Raw genomic sequence first — 17,603 nt, 5'->3', positions numbered from 1 at the left:
GTTGTGGCCTGATTGGTTCAACCCAAGTGAGGAGAAAGGTAGGTTGCATCCTTCGGAGGCTGCATTCGAAGACCAATTGCATCACAACACTGCAGCTAGGCTGTCCCATTTCAAAGGCTCCTTCCCTGCCCAAGCTTCCCCAGGATTCATTGCGCTTCAGTGCGACTGCACCATTCAAGATGTTAGAAAGTCATTCAGCATGTTGGCTGTTCAATACTCTTCCACTACATTGTAGTATTTGGTTAATTTACTAGAATCCAGGAAACTGAGTTTTGAAAGTAAATGCAGTATCAACATCGATCTCAGAATACTGGACAGTATTAGCCTCCCATGCATCCAAAAATCTTTTCACAAGTAAAAAGCAGACATATCTCGAATGCCATTAAAAAATCAGCTCCACATTTTACAGTTTATAGTTAATTATGACAGCTCCTCTGCACAGTTTTAGATTCTTATTAGAACAAGCATTATTGGTCCCGGCAGCTCATAGCTGGATTTATATTAAACATTTAGGCTACTTCATGTGCCATCCTCAAAATTGCATGTACAAATGTTTAGATTTGGGTGTCACATCACACAACATAACCCCAAATAAAGATATAACTTTCTCTTTTGTTTTCATTTGGGTTAGAAGCTGTGTTTAACAAGATTATTTTTAATAGAATGTCAGTGTCTGCTGAGACTGATCGCAGATTCCTTTTTTCTCACTTTAGATAAATGCGGCGGACACCGGAAACCTTATCCCAGATTGGTACTCACTGTTTAATCTTGATGAATCAGAGTCAGCTGGAGCCGCTCGGCCAACAGCAGCAGTGTGCCAGGTTGTCTTTAGAAACAATCATCACAAGGCCTTTTCACTAACAGCCTGAATTCTGCTGAGCCTGAGCTCACCTCCTGACATTTTGTTTTGTATTCAGCACAGTATCTTCCACTGCTGTCACATTATGGGACAAAAGCCTATGAAAATTACATGCACTATGTGCCCATTGGATAAGGATCACGCAGCGTGCTGTCAACTGCAGTCAAACATATGAATCCGTATTCATGCTCCTCGGATTTGCTGCTACAATGGAAAGAGCTCAGCTAGAAGAACCACAGTGCCACCTAGTGGGAAAATGAACACTCACCTGTTTTTAGAAAGACATTTAGGGTTATCTTTCAGGAAGTAACGCTTTATGTTTTAAGTCACAGATTGGATAAGTATGGTGAGCAAAACTACTTAGTTAGATTTAGGAAAATATCATGATTTGGGTTCCTGTTATACTGTTTCACTAGATTGAGCAGTTATTTTAAGAAAATGCTGATGCCTAATAAAAAAGATGAAATTCATTTTTGCAGTGTTAGTTTTAGGGTTTTCAGTATTTGTTTATATTTGACTTGACAGTGAAAAGAATATAATTTCCATGGGAGAAAGGTTTTTAAATTTAGATTCCTCTTTAGTTTATTGATAGTTGTCATGTTGAAAAGAAGATAGCATATGAAGAAGATTAAAGACAATCCCGGTCCTCGAGAAGAAAGACAGGAATGGTACACTGGTAGTCACAGAGGTTTTCTCATGTGTGGGTTTCTAATCCAGGAAACAGTCCAGCATCTTCTGGATGTTTTGGAAAGCATCTTTGCCCAGGTAGTCGGCCTTTCCGTTCTCCCACAGCATGCGGCGTTCCAGCTCCTCTTGCTCTCTGTCTTCATTCTGCCACAATTAAGTGAGAGAAAATCAGATCAGTCGTCGGCAAATGTATCCCAGTTTCAAGCTTGACCTGAGGTGTACAGTAACTAAGTACAACTTGATGTAGTTTAATTATTAATTAAAATGTACTTAAATACACAATGTTGAGACCAAACCACAAAATTGTCTCACAATTCAAGGCACCTTTAAAGTTACAGAACAGGAAGTTAGTTTCTATATTTAATGTTCACAGACCTGACCTGTGACACTTATGTATCTTAGATCCCATTCCTACGAAATTATTCTGCCCCTAATTAATATTACTTTACTGAATATAATCAATCTCTCATTATCATCATATGTACTACAGTCCTTTAAGCTAGCTGTAATCAAACCCCTTCTCAAAAAACTGTACCCAGAGGTTTTAGCCAACTACAGACCAATATCCAACCTCTCTTTCCTGTCTAAAATCCTCGAGAAGGAATATATATGAAGAGTATACGAAGGGTAGAGTTCATCACAGCACAGAGACAGCCTGGTAAAAGTCACTAATGACCTTCTAATAGCCTCAGATCAAGGGTTTGTGTCTGTCCTTATCCTGTTAGATCTTAGTGCAGCATTCAACACTATAGAGCATCAAAATTTATTACAGAGATTAGAACAGTTAATTGGCATTTAAGAAACCGCCCTAAACTGGTTTAAATCCAATTTTTCAGATCAATTCCAATTTGTGCAAATTAATGATGAGCCATCTATGCGCACCAAGGTTAACCACAGTGTTCCACAGGGTTCTGTGCTCGGCCCAATTTTGTTGCACATTTCTGTACAAGAATTAAAATATTCCTATTCTCACTCCTCTTTTTAACCTTGACCCCTATAGCTCACCGGACTTCTCCCACTTTGAAACTATAATAAATGCAGAAATTAGTTTCAAGATGTCAAGAATAAACCACTGGAGTGATAGGGACTTAATGACCTATTGGGAATTGTTACGGCCCCAGCCCATGCCTGTGTCCTGTCTGTGTATGGTGTGTATGCTGTGTGGGTGTGTCTTGCAGGTTGCTGATTGTTGGACGGCTGGAAGTTCCTGTGCATGGCTCCCCTGATTGGCTTGCTGATATAAACCCCCTGCCGTGGGCTGTCTCGCTCTCTCACTCATCCCTGAGATCTCCATCCTGCTGCATTTACTTTTGTTGTGTTCTGCACCTGACAACATGCACCGCACATACTACATAGCACTCAAACACCCTCACACACTACTGACGCTCACTTTCACGCTCCATCGCTCATTTCCGTTTATGTTAAATCAATAAAGCATATGGTAATTCGCTACATCACGCTGCCTTGTCTGTGTTGTTGCGGCCTCAGAGCCAGGCGTAACAGGAATGTTGTGTTTGAGAATCAGGGTTGTGAAGGAGTCAAAGAGGAAAAGATTACGTACAGGATCTGTAGCAGTTTTGCTACTCGCCAAATCCTCTGCAACCTGAGGCGAGTCCTGGATCTCAGTGTCCTCACATGAGCTTGTGTCTTCTTCAGAACTTGTGTTGTCTGTGTGGGAACACTACAAGTAGAATAGTTACGTTACTCATCAATACGCAACAGTAACATGTGTACACCAATGTAAAATAACCTGTAGCTTAAATAGTATCATCAGCAGAAGGAGTGTGATGTTTAAATACAAAATGGATTTGCTTCAGTTTTGCTGTGTAGTGCTTGATAAAACTGTTGACATATGTTCATGGCTGATGGCATACTGAAGGGCATTTGTCTGTTCATGCTAATTTTACAAGCTTGTATAAACACAGTGCGTCAAGCTGAATTAATGGAACAAATAACAGAAACGCTACTCAAGGCTCAGAGGCCTGTGGCAGATAAAAGACTAACTCCTTGTGTTTTTTGCTGGAGTCAGATGCAATCAAGCAAATTCTCATAAATTAACAGTCTCATCCACTGGAACTAAAAAGAGGCTGCCTAATAAGGAACCATAATATTCACCATAATATATGATAAACACAAGCAGCTTTGTTAATAAGGTCATTCATTTAGCTAATTAATAAATCAATTAGCGAACGCTATGCCTATTTACTTTGCTTCATCATTAATGAACCTTAGATTAATTCTGTGTTTAAAGGAGCTAAGCTTTTCTTTTGCTGATTCCAGTCTTTCTGCTATGCTAGGCTAACATGTCCCATGTGGACACACAGGGGCTGAATGTTTGGTGTCTAACTAGTCAATTTGTTTGCAATGTGGTGGTGGGAGAGTTGTGTGTCTCAGCGATGCTGCTGTGTTGTGATAAAAACAGCAGTAAACAATCAAATTAGAAGATAAATACAAATATAATTAAGTTTTAATCGATTTCAATTGTATTTGTGTGGTGCCAAGTGACAGCATATTATTAGCCATGGATTTATTTGTTTTGTGAAGCACTTTGTAACTTTGTTTGAACAAGTACTATACAAATACAAATACAGTATTTGTCTGCCGAACACCATTGTCTTGGAATAAAGTTGGTTCAATTTAAAATAATCATTTAAAAAGTAGCTTTTGATATTTTCCATGTTGGTGTAACTTTGGTGTACACTTTTCTTCAGTGTCCATTTGATGTATTACATTACATTACATTTAATTTAGCTGACGTTTTTAACCAAAGCGACTTACAATAAGGGCATTCAACCATGAGGGTACGAACCCAGAACAACTAGACTCAAGTAAGTGCAATTTGCCTCAAACAACTTTCTGCTGTCCTGGCTCCTTCCACCATTTAGGAGCCAGGACAGCAAACAGTCATGATTTTGTTGAGTGGCTAGCTCGCAGTGAGGGAGCAGCAAGCTGATTGGCAGATGCAGAGCGGAGTGGACGGGCTGGGGTGTAAGGTTTGATCATGTCCTGGATGTAAACTGGGCCCGATCTGTTCTCAGCACGTTATGGAAGTACTAGTGTTTTGAAACGGATGCAGGCAGCCACTGGTGGGTAATGTAGATTAATCAAAATCAAATGTCAAATCATTGTCATGTCTTCTTTGGTTCGATCCTGGTACTCCCCACTCTGCATGCCAAAGAGTACTTTTTAATGGCAGTTTTTGACCTGCAAATTTTTACTTATCAATTCAAACAATTACTGACCTATTAAGTTACTGACCTATTTTTTATTTTTTTTAATCTTTTTTTATTGAGGTTCAGCAGTCCACACATTGTCCTTTACATATAGTTCCTGCAGAACCACACTTTTTTATACAACAAAAGAAAGCTTACATATAAACATACACACACATAAACACACCACCAGATTGACACCCAATTCTAAGCTATGTCAGCGACATCCATGTTGCATCACTTATTGAGGAACATTAAAGCTCAGACCAGAGGGGTCCACAACATCTAAAACAGGTTGCCATACCCTTGCGAAAGCTCCCATGTTGTCATGAAGGGTATAAGTCAGTTTTTCCAGTGGGACTATGCTCATTACCTCCTTGTACCAATCGTCCAGTCCAATCGACCTTATGAATCCAAAACTTGAGAATAGTCTTTCTTGCCATATACAAGAGTATCCCGATGAGTTTTGCATTATGATGATTTCTCGCGTTCGGGACTTTGGCTGCTAAAACACACTGAAGAGGTGATAAGTCCAAGTTATGCCCAATCAGACTGACCTATTTTAGAAAAGCACCATTTGATCCCTCTCTCTCTGGAGTGTCTGGGAGCTGAGACCTGGTTGCAATTTGTGGTTTGTGAGCGTAGTTATCGATCTTTTTCTCTTGAAGTAGTTGTTAATGTTATATATAATGTAGTGTGCAGTAGTTTATAGGTGTTGTGGTTTAGGTACAGCAGGTGTTAGGTGGTGTGTGTGTGCAGTCGGTCAGCGCAGGGGAGGGGGTCTGCCTCTCTCCACACTGGCGGTTAAAGTCATGTTATCGAACGTCAGCCCGTTTATAAGAGATGAGACACTGATAAGAGAACTGGACAGGAGGGGACAGGTGGGGTCCAGCAGGTGAGTGAGGGGGGACAGGAGGGGACAGGTGAAGTCCAACAGGTAGATAATGTAAGTGAGGGGGGACAAGAGGGGACGGGTGAGGTCCAACAGGGGAGTCAGGCAAGAGAGGGAGGACAGAAGGAGACAGGTGAGGGTCAGCAGGGATATTGACATGGAGGGAGACGAGGAGGTGCTTAAAGTTCCTCATCTAAAAAGAAAAAACCAGGAGCAACAGTGGAAGCTCGCAGGCAAAGAAAGGGACAGTGAGGACAGGAGGGAGAGGAGCAGCAGAGACTGAGTGTGACATGGAGACAGGCTCTGCTGACAGTAAATCCTCTGACTTTAGGGCTGGTAACCATAGGAGCGCAAGAGGCTACAGTGTGGGGAAAATCAAAATGTTTCTCCCAACAACTAAAGACATAAAGGGGTAAAAAAAATAGAAGAATATTTCTCTGATAAAGAACATTTCTCTAACTCTGCTTGGCTGCACATTTCACAGAACAGACTAAAGAAAATAGTATCGAAAATTAGACAAGAGATAAATAGTAAAAAATGCAGCTCACTGAATGTAAATGGAGCCAGAGATGCTTTGAAGAGGTCACTGCTGTTCCAGCTAATGCTATGTGTTTATCTCTAACTTAAAGTCCGAAAGTGCATACTGGCATTTTAACACAGCTCTTTTATGCGATGCACATTTTAAAGATGTTTTTACATTTTTTTGGAGCGGTTTTAAAGAAAGACAACATGATTTTACTCCTTTAAAACTGTGGTGGCCTTTTGGGAAGGTTGAGTAAAAGCAGCTCTGTCAACTAGAACAACCAGATCTATGAAGGATCTAGAGACTGAAATTGGGGAATTGCAGAGTTTAGCAGAATCCACTGGAAATTGAGATCATATTAAAGATCCCATATCTAAAAAAATCTGCTCTTACAGACCTACTGGGCACTAAGGCTCAGGGGGCGCTGGTCAGGTCACGGTTTCAGGATGCAGGGCTGATGGACGCACCGTCCAACTTTTTCTTTGGACTGGAGAAGAAGAATGGTCGAAGCCGACTCATCCATTCTAAATCAGAGGTAGCAAAGAGATCCGGAGGAGAGCTGTGAGTTTTTATACTGAACTCTACCAGAGTGAATACACTGAGAACAATGGAATGTTTGAATCCTTCTGTGGAGAACTGCCCAAAGTCTCAGAGGACTTAAATACTGGGTTGGAGGGCCCCCTGGTAATACAGGAACTCCATATGGCCCTGCAGAGCACAGAGGGGGGAGAAGCCCCTGGTATCGACGAGATTCCAGTCGAGTTTTACAAAGAGTTCTGGAGTGCGATTGGCGAATATGTGTTATTTCTGCCAATAAGCTGCAGAAGGGCAGTGATAACTCTCCTGCCCAAAAGAAGAGGAGACCTACAGGAGATAAAGAACTGGGGTCCTGTGTCCCTTCTCTGCACAGACTACAAGATCCTGTCTAAAGCACTAACAAACCGCCTGAGAGAGGTGATAGATCAAGTGTTCCACCAAGATCAGACCTACTGTGTGCCTGGTAGGTCTATCCTGGACAATGTGTCCTTAATTCGAGATATTTTAGAAAAGGCTTTTGACCGGGTTGTGCACCTTTACCTCTGGAAGAGAGTTTCGGCCTCAGCCCCGGTCTCGTAGCTATGATCAAGGTTTTGTATCAGGACTTTGAGAGTGTACTAAAGGTTAATGGAGGTCTGAGTGCACCTTGTAAAATACACAGGGGATTGAGACAGGGCTGCTGGTTGATGTGGAAAAGAGATGGTTTTAAATATCTTGGACTATACATTGGCAATGAGGCCATAGTTCAGAAGAACTGGGAGGGGGCTTTAGAAAAGATAAAAGGAAGACCCAACAAATGGAAATGGCTGAAGCCACAGTTATCCTTCAGAGGCAGAACATTAATAATTAATAACCTGGTAGCTTCTGCTCTGTGGCATCGGCTCGCCTGTAAAGTATTGTTTTTACCTAAGGAGGAGGGGGGGGCAAGGTCTGGTGCACATTCAAAGCAGATTATCAACATTCAGGATACAATTTGTACAAAAATACCTCTTAGGTCCACGGGATGTTGTTTGGAGATATGTGACAGGCAGCATACTGAGGAGGACAGCTGGTCTGGGCTTAGACACGACACTGTTCTTAAGGGATTTTTAGTTTTTAAACCTGTGTGGATTCTCTCCTTTTTATCAGTCACTTTTTAAAACATGGAGTCTTGTTAAATGGAAGAGACTGGAGCCTGCATGCTCGGTGCAATAGCAGTGAACACTTTTATCTCCACCATCACCCCAACAGTTTCCTGCAAGTGTCTGTTTAGTGTGGAAGAAGAAACGAGTTTTCACTGTTCACTCGATAACCTTTTTAAAACACTAGAAGATGTTTTTAAAATATTTGATGATCATTGGTCAAAGAGCGCCTTCATGCTAGGAGTATATAAGAGATCCATCTCCTGTAAGTGGCAGCTTTTGAACTGGTTAATTGCAGCAGCAGGAAAAACAAAATAGAAGACAGGAAAGGGCAGGAAGCACTTCCTATTTATATCTCATTGGTGAAAACCAGAGTCTGGGTACATTTTAGATATTTTAAAGAAATGAGCAACTTGGTGCAAAAGTGGTGCTATAATGACACAATATGTTCAGTGACAGACAATGGATTAAGATTTAACATTTTTTACGCTATGAGGTTTTGAAGACTGGCCTTAACCGTTCAACTGTATTTATTGTCATGCAAATCTTTTTATTTTGTTATTAAAATAAAGGTTTTAAAAATCATTCTCTCTCTCTATCTCTCTCTCTCCTCTCTTTCTCTCTCTGTCTGTCTGTCGCTCACGTCAAAATGACATGTTTTATCTATTTGATAGGTTGAAAATGTATTTACTTATTTAAAGGTACTTCACATGTGGGACAATAATGTTTCGACCATTATACTATTAAGTCAGCTGAGTTGACAATCTTAAAATATTATATCTGCAACTGAAAACTATAAGACCCCAATTATCAAAATATATATGAAAGTGAAAAATGAATATAAATATTGTATTCAAAACTATTTCACAACTGAATCAAACCCCCAAAAAACTTTTGAAAATGTTTTTGTATTTTTCAAAGTTCGAGATCAGTTTAAATGTTTTTGTACAAATGATCAAAACTATTGGCCTGGTGTTGGCTCCATAAACACTCATAAAGATACTAGAGTTAAAATAAAACTAAAATCCAACAGTGACACAAATAAGAGATATGATTGAGTTAAACAGATGAAAATGTTGGTTTGTCTGTTTACCATCTGTGGTTCAAACGGTGGATGAAGCTCCTCAGTCGGAGGTAGAACTTGTGTGAGCAGTGAATTGGAGCTGTCCGGGTTTTCTCTAACTGGCATCTTGGCTTCTTGTTCTTGGACCTGCGAAAACAAGAGAGGATGTTGAGTGCTGGCTGGGCAGCCATGTGTCGCGTTAGTCTTCCAGCCTGCACGTTTATGTTTCAGCAGCGTTTGTGACTGATTAGCAAACATTCAGCTAAAGAGGGGGAGTCATCAGTGAAATGTGCTATTGGAGTATTTGGAGAGAAAATGTGCAGTGCATCTGCCAAACATGACACCTATTTGATTTGTTGTGTACAGTTCAACAACATGGAGTGACACTGATAGCTTTTATGTATCTGTAACTTCCTGTTCTGAAACCTGTCTGAAAATTACGGAGCTTTTCTCCTATCTTTATTCAAGAGAGTGGTCATTCTGTTTGAGAGCAGGACTTGTTGAATTTGTTTGAATTTATGTTCAGATTGTGTATCACTTTTCATCGAAACCCTGCCCTTGCCGCTTTACTTCAGAGTGCCCCGTACGGGCGGTTACTCTTTAACCGGGTTAATCCACCCCCGCTCTCCACGGCTTTATTATATAGACTTCCCCTTTCTGGTGTAGCAAAACTAATATAATAAGTAATACACAATCGGAACATAAATTCAACAAGTCATGCTCTCAGACTGAAAGATCACGCTCTTAAATAAAGATAGGAAAAAAGCTCCATGGAACATCCTCTGACTAAAACAGGTAATAATTAGCTCAGGCCTCCTTAGGAAGCCTCCTTAAAAGCCTGTCTTCTATTTAGCCTTTAACTACTTACCTACAGTACCTCTATCTATCTCTCGCAATCAGCTCTTCTTTTAGTTCCTCACTGTGACCCTCCTCCACTCATCATCTCATTCACGTCTGCTCTGTCCCATCACAACAACCATCAGTATCTAGAGGGGGTTTCCTACACCATGCACAGCCTCATCCCCTTTCCAAATACTCTCCATTCCTCATCTCGTTGTTCATGTTTATGGAATTTTGCTTAATTATCAATAATAGTCTCTCCTGATTGAAATACAAAAACAATAGTAAAATGTTATTGTGCTGTCACCAAACAACTGTATAGCACTGTTATCTTATTTTATCAGCAGCTATGGGCAGCACTTTTTCTATGAGAGGGCCATTCGGGGTTCCGTATCCTTGGAATGTAGTCACAGCCGCCCATAGACGTGTTTATGTTTCTATAAAACCTTAATTGTGTTTAAAATTAAACATCTGACATTATATATAACATACATGTCATGTATATGACAGGAAATAAGAAAAAGCATGATTCTCACGTTTCTTTTCTGACTGCAGATTAAAAATACATCAGGGAGCCACAATGGTTGTCATGGTCTTTCATCAACGTGTACCTTAAACTGTAGTTTATTTCAACTTAGTCCAACTGAATAAATCATCCCCAACAAATCCAAGATCTCCTCTTGCTTGAGTAACATCTATTAGAAACTGCAGTGACAGAATCTTTAGTAAATGAAAACATATTTGGAAAAATATCTATAAATAATATTTGTAAGGAGTTGTTCAACCCTAACCTAAGTTAACCAGAAAAATAGACACTAGGTGGAGAACAGAGAAGACTGAAATACATTGTTGTGAAAAAGAAAACGTTTGTGCATCACATCTTTTCCAGTATATAATTTCTCTTACATTAAACTCCAGTGTCAGATGTATAGCCATTTATTTTACATGAGGATGTCTTTCTTTCTGCCTTTGGATCAAAGTGTAAAATATAAGTTAGCCCAATAGCTGTGATGAGTAGTTTATTTCATTGTTACCTCTCATTCCTGCCACTTTCCATTAAAGATCAAATCAAAATGAACACACTGCACAAATTAAACAGACCTGAGTCTTCATGAGATTTCATTGTCATGGTGCTGTATCTCGATGGGACATAGTGTTTTGACGTCGAAGACATTTTGGTACCTGCTGTGGTTTCTCCTCATGTTGAGTGGGCTGGTTCCCTGGTGGAGTTGGTTTTGTTTGATTGCGGTATTCCTTCCACCACAGTGACATAAACTGTCCCATGGTGTTTGAGTGGCTGACATCCCTCTGACTGGAGCTCCAGGGTTTCATTGCACCAAGGAAATGAACAATCTTTGCATTTTGGCCAAACCTGCAGGAAGAAATTCCAGCATTTTGCAAGTAAGGACTGTTCGGTTACATATAAAGTCAATGTCGTTTGACTATTCAATGCAAATTGAAAAAAAAATTGTTGCAGTCAGTGTAAACTGAAGCAAATATGTACTTTGCAAACATTTCCTTGAACGTGCTTCTCAAGAGGAACAAGTAGAGAGACTTTGAGCAGTAATTTGCAGGATCTCTTTTGTTCTGTGATTTAAAAAAAATATATAATTATTGATTAATAATAAAGCTATCACAATTTTATGAGTGAGCAATTTCATTTGTAAACACTACACTAACTCTACAATGGAAATTCTGAGGCACAAATCTATAGTTGCCACAGTTGTGTGAAATCAAATGTCATGTCATTTAAATCTGTCCCCAATAATGTTACAATAGGGCTTTTTACACTGTCACATTATGAAAATGTCAATATTCTTATTTCTAGAATATAAAAAAACACTCATGTGAAGTCTGACATTAATCTGCTTTTGAAATTTTACTCTGAGTTCAAATTACATTTATCATCACATATGTTCACATATTTTACCGATGCGAAAACACTGTATCAAGGATTGTTCTGAGCACAATGAAACATGGCCACAGGCACACTCACTGTTGGAAAGCAGGGAGGTAACTGTAGATGGAGCTGGCACTGAGGTTGTAGACAAACGGCAGGTGTTTGGTGATGTCTGCCAGCGGCCAACTACTGAAAAAAGAGTTCAACAGACCCTGGTCCCCTCCTGACAGCAGAGAGGGTGGGGTGTTTGGGTAAAACATATGTAAATAATGTATATATATATATAATTCTGCCTTCAGCACCTTGAAATAAGAGGTGTAATTATTTTATTATTCATTAATAATTATCCTAAACTGTGATTTGCAGGTCCAGTGTGTAAGATTTAGGTGAAAGGGAACTATTAGCAGAAATTTAATGTAGAATAATCCTCATGATGTTTTCACTGGTTCATTTAATCTAAATTGAAGATTGAAACTACTGAATTGTAGTTTTCTTTACCTCAGAAAAGGCCCTTTATATTTAAATACCTCTCTATGGAGGCTGCCATGTTTTTTACATTAGTCCAGACTGGACAAACTAAACACCATTTATTCATGCCTAAAGACAACATCACAATATACTTGTTAAAAAAGCAAATCTAACTCTACAGTAGAATTGTGATTCATTTATATATGTATCACTTTATTTTCATACTATTTTATTTTTGCGGTGAGAAGAGGAAATAAAAGAAACAAATTATATTTTTTGAGATGGCAATGAGGTATTCTGTAAATATATTTATTTTATTTATAGTGTTATTTGTAGAGGACATGCAGCTCTGAACCCAAAAATGAAATAATGTGTTACCATCAAAGCTCCCGTGCTGCAGGGCGTGATCCAGGAGCCCGGCGTGGGTCTGCAGAGATGGTCTGAAGACGAACACGCCTGAGTTGAAACAGTCGGGCCAGCCGGGATCAGGAGCTGCAGACAGCTCTTCTCTCTCAAACAGCTCATCCACATTACTCAAAACCTGAGGAAACGGATGATGTGTCACGAAACAGTGTCATTTGAATGCTGAGCCGGTGCATGTGTGGGTTGATAAACGGATGGAAGGTTAAGTTATTGCCTTGTGAAGGCCGTTAAAGACAGTTTGAGGTTTGGAATTTCTTTCGACACATCACTCAAAACGCATTTTGATTGATCCAGACAATCATACAGATTTCCCAAATATTAATCACAATAAATGTAACAATTTGAGGTTCCAACACAAATGCTAGAAAAATCGTTGCAGAATAATAAGGTCCCATGAAATCTTAAAAACAATTATTTATTACAATGCCTTTAATATCTCTCTGTGTGCTGAAAAAAAAGTGTTCTTAGTCTATTGAAATTATCACTTTTGAAACCTTTCACACTAATAAATGTTCTGATCATATAGTTTATTTAGCATCAGTGATCACTGCTTTAGAGAAAGTTCAGACACTACACCACCATTTTGAAATCAAAACGATGATAAAAAATAAACCTGTCAGTCATTATCCTCACATTAATTACGATATTTTTGATGAGAATAAGATAATGTAGAATCCCCAGAGAAGGAGCTTTTGGGAAGCAATACGTCTACTATTTAATGTATAAAAAAATTATAAAATGGTGAATTCACTATAAAGTAGACTATAGCAATTAGTAAGGGATTTCAGACACAGCCTTGGACTAGGCTGCCTGTGAATATAATCTCCACAGCAATCTCATGAGACAATATTTTGTGTTAGAAAGTACATTTGGAATATTATTGTGATACAATCCCCCACTCCCCATGCCAAATACTCCTTGGGCAAGAAACTGAACCCAGAATTGAATTAATGATAAGGATAGATAAAGAAAGTGCTGTGCGTACATGCACTGGATGAACATATATGTGAATAGGTGAATGGTAGAACTGTTCTCTTGTATGCTATATAAATACAGGCCATTTACCCGAGTTCTCACCAAGGCTTTCAAGGCTCTGTTCTTCTTGTCTCTCTCTCTCTCCTATGTTGCTACTACCTTTACACCCCATGTTGAATAAAGTTATGTTTCCTTATTTGCAATAAACTAGTCAATTGGCCCTTTACCTTGGTCTGGTTCAGCTGAAATATCGGCCGTGCCACACATTTCTCATGTTTCTAGAGTTACAGGACAGTTTTTCGAAACTCTAAATTGAATTTACAGATTTCTAAATCCGCAGATGTAGATATATATATTTGTACATATACTGCACAAGGAATTGCGTCAGTGCAGGCATGACCCAAAGACACTATCTCCATTTGTGTTTACTGAGTTCAGTTTTCAAACATGCCTGTTCCAACTGACATGAGTACATGTTTGCACTGACCAAACAGAGATAGAAGCTATGGTACCAACATCCTCCAAGACATTGTCCCCTAACATCAGTGTTGTCATTGATTCCAATAGGACAAAATGTGGCTTTATTGACTGACAAAGAGACGTTGGCCAAGAGATGAACTTTAAATGTAGACTCTGATCAACCAATCAGCCGGTTGGATCAGTTCTGTACATGCTGTACATGTACAACATGCTGTGTTTGTGCAATATCTGTCCGAGCATAGGATCTATTCATTTAGAATGAGTTCTGTGGGTTGGATTCGTAAACATTTCCCACATGGGGCTTTAACCTGTGACTAAATGTTCAACTGACTCACCAGCGTATCAGCATCCAGAAAGACACACTTGCTGAACTGGGTCAATGTCCAGCAATGGATCTTAGTAAAGGTGATGCCAAGCTCAGGACGTCTCAGCAGTGAAAGGTGGAGGCGGTCCTCACTGTCCATCACATCCACCAGGATGACCTCATCAAACACACTCTCAAGGCCGAGTCTGTTGGATAGCATTTCAGACAGGGGAATATAAATCTGAGGTTAGCCACTGTGACCAGTATTCAGATCTGTTTAACAGCAGCAAAGAACTGCAGTTTAAAAGTTCCCTAAAAAATAATGGAATGGAATCAAATTACTTAGACAGGTAGAAGTTTTGGAAAAAGAGCCACCTGGTCAGGAACATGGCATTAACTTATTCCTAGTATGTTTACTGAAGCTAGCCAAGTAAATAAATCCCATCTGGCAAATCTACACAATGACTAGATACAAATTATAAATTGCAATTAATAATTTGTGCATTTTTCTATACAGCAAATATAACTTAAAGGACCAGTGTGTAAGATTTAGGTGAATGGGAACTATTGGCAGAAATTTAACTTTTACACACAGGAAAATATGAGATATGATTAAAAAAAAAGGTTCGCCACTTATGAAGAGCTGCATGCACGCACACAGCATGATCAAGCTGTGGGAACTGTCTCTTCAACTGCATGTTCATAACATGTGACAGAGCTAACTTAGTGAGTTCAAAGCCCCAGAAATACTCCGACTTGTTGACTGACAATCATTACGCAGGTTAAAGGCCAGTGTCCGTCCATATCAGGGGATCAAGGAATCTTTTGCACACCCACCTTGACTGTTCTGAGACATTTGGTGTGACCATGACAATGATGCTGCGAGTTGTCCCATGCCGCCGTAAACTACTTGCCACCACTGTGGCTCCCTTGCAGTAGGAGTCTGTGGTGGCCAGGGTGATGAAGGCCTCGTCTGCTAGAGAATGATCAGATGGCAGGTTTAGAGTGAAGCTGACGTCTGTTTGTTGTTATTGAGTTGATGACTTATAGTTATCCAAATGTATATGTTATTTGGTGTCCTTGAGCTAATCTTTGAATTGATCTCTGACTCAAGAACATAAACTTGCCTAAACTTCCATGTGGACTCAAAAATTAATAGCTTCAGTGATGTCACAAGGGGAGGACATGTTGGTGGCATTCGAAAGAATAAGCACACTAAAGAGGGCATGTAATCATGACATAATTCTTCTGTGAATTAAATCCTCTTGTTATTTGTTTGTGCAGTTGTGTATGTAGATATGTTTCCGTCTGAAACATGGGTTTTTCGGCAATCACAAGAAACAGATTGCAGTTTGAAATTGAAATTGAAAGCAAAATTAGCTGCAGATTCATTAAATGCACTGATATTTCTATTTGATTGAAATGCACCTTTATTCATTTGTCAGATATTCTGTTTGACCCTAAAACCGAATTTTCTTTGAGCCCTGTATTCATTTAAAAAAAAGATACAGTTATAATTAAAATAGCTTTCACACCCTATTGTTTTAATAGATGCTAACCAATTAGCTCTTTGAAAAGTGACTTCATGACTTTGGTCACTGCATAAGGCTTTGTTTATAATGAGGCACATATTGAGGAACTACTAAATGTCCTTCTTCACAACGCAAGTGTCAAAATGATGTCGGTCAGAAAGTCAAATTAAGTTAGATATATTTATCTAGTAGGTTAAAAACAACAGGAGTACTTTAAAAAGTAAGGTAGAAGGCAAATGATGTCAAAAAGTGAGCCTGAGCTGACTGTATAGTGTGCTGGGTTCTTCCACCTGTAAGTGAAGTAATGGTTTGATGTCAGGGACAAGATGTAGGATTCATATGTAAGACCAACTCAGGAGGTGAGTGATAGATCAGAGTACTTAAAATGAACTCATTTTCTACAAGGCAGTCTCACTAAACGGCAAAAACGGCTCAATTTTCTCATTATTTCCATTGTGGTTGCACCGTAATAAGCGTTAAACCAATTTCCTATGATTCATATATTGTGCAGTTGGGACAATTGTGTCAGTTATAACTCTGCAGCACTGTCTGGGCTGCGTGAGGTGTTTGTCACACGGTATAGTGAATGCTCTTAACATTTTAAAAACTCAAGAGACAGAAACCAGAGAGGATTGCAATTCAATGAAAAACTTCACTTACCTGACATTTTCATGTCCACAAAAAAGGAATCAGCTCAACTTTGTGTGCAAAATCCTTCTCGGACAGTATTCTAGAAATGGTCAATTACACCTGCAGGTGCATCTTTACACCAGCTTCCCCTGGAACGTCTCCTGAGCATGAATGTCACATTCCACACAAAGTCAGTGTTTTTAACAGCTGGGGGAAGAGTGCGTGTCGTGTTATCTGTTTGTTCAACTGGTCGTTCAACTAAGTAGAAGGTTGTGCAACAATGTCCCTCTCATAGAGTGTTTGCTTCACTTTCACTTTCTGCAGCAAAACATGGTGCAGAAACATTACCACACTGAACTCTCATTGCAAAAAGAGACAATAATTTACGCATCTCACTTTTGTGAGGGCTTTCAAACGTGTTGCGTGGATTTCATCACTAAAGGACTGTTGCTGAGTTGTCATGGAGACAGATCTGTTGACATGCAAGCTTATGGTTTCGTTGAATTTTAGGAGTTTTGGCTAAAAGGCCTGTATGACGGTGAGATAGGTAAATGCTCCAGAAAAATACAATTCAGGAAATGGGTTTTGTTAAACTTCCTTTGTTAAATATTATTATATTTTATAATGTATTTCAAATGTGATTCCAGCACAAAAGAAAGTGTTTGATCGTTTTGAAAGAGAGGGGCTCTGAAGCTTGAAAATCACTGGGAAGGAACCACAAAGCTGAAGAGATAACTTAACCTTGTGCTAACATGTTACGTAATGTTACTTTACACAACTAACTATCTTGATATGATGCAATGCAGCAAAAAACTAAAGTTCTACTTTTTAAGACAAATGGCTGAATAGGAAGTGATTCTATGAATGTTGTTGTCATAACGGAGATCAGCACCTGAATGTTTATCTCAGTCTTAAAATAATAATTATAGAGCATTGCATACTTGAGACAAAGGCTCCTCGATTCTACAATATCAACATTTACTCCCAATCAGTTACAACTAGTCAGGTCTGAGCATTTAATGAGCTCATGTTGAAGTTGAAGAGACAGTTATTTACATATTATACGATATTTTGTGTTGCTGTTGTGTGTGCAGATATCTGTAAGTTCTGTTCCGTTGATAATTCTGGTTGATTTTTGTATTTTTATGCGAAGCCTA

General features: G+C 39.2%; 1 protein-coding gene across 2 annotated transcripts; it reads right to left on the bottom strand.

The window, feature by feature from the left end:
• Positions 1-1,415: 1,415 nt before the first annotated feature.
• gyg2 (glycogenin 2) lies at positions 1,416-16,748 on the bottom strand. 2 transcript variants are annotated; one of them, XM_069520493.1, is made up of 9 exons: positions 16,477-16,748; positions 15,122-15,257; positions 14,316-14,490; positions 12,481-12,643; positions 11,731-11,857; positions 10,917-11,106; positions 8,925-9,041; positions 3,108-3,227; positions 1,416-1,690 (listed from the first exon to the last, which is right to left on the bottom strand). In XM_069520493.1, the coding sequence occupies exons 1-9, from the start codon at positions 16,487-16,489 to the stop codon at positions 1,568-1,570; spliced, it is 1,164 nt and encodes a 387-aa protein (XP_069376594.1). In that variant the 5' UTR covers positions 16,490-16,748; the 3' UTR covers positions 1,416-1,567. The 2 variants fall into 2 exon arrangements, with proteins under 2 accessions (XP_069376594.1, XP_069376593.1); XM_069520492.1 differs by having other exon boundaries at positions 15,122-15,260; positions 16,477-16,744.
• Positions 16,749-17,603: the final 855 nt, after the last annotated feature.

Source organism: Paralichthys olivaceus, chromosome 24 (assembly GCF_024713975.1).
Source record: "Paralichthys olivaceus isolate ysfri-2021 chromosome 24, ASM2471397v2, whole genome shotgun sequence".
NCBI classification, from domain to species: Eukaryota; Metazoa; Chordata; class Actinopteri; order Pleuronectiformes; family Paralichthyidae; genus Paralichthys; species Paralichthys olivaceus.
Note: the sequence above shows the minus strand (reverse complement) of the source record. Positions and strands in the feature narration are given on the sequence as shown.

Bases quoted from the DNA above. Each gene is read 5' to 3' on its own strand.
- gyg2 (XM_069520492.1), bottom strand. The intron at 3,228-8,924 runs GTAAACAGACAA...TTCTACTTGTAG, and splicing joins CACCGTTTGAACCACAGATG to TGTTCCCACACAGACAACAC. The intron at 1,691-3,107 runs GTACGTAATCTT...TAATTGTGGCAG, and splicing joins GCAAAACTGCTACAGATCCT to AATGAAGACAGAGAGCAAGA.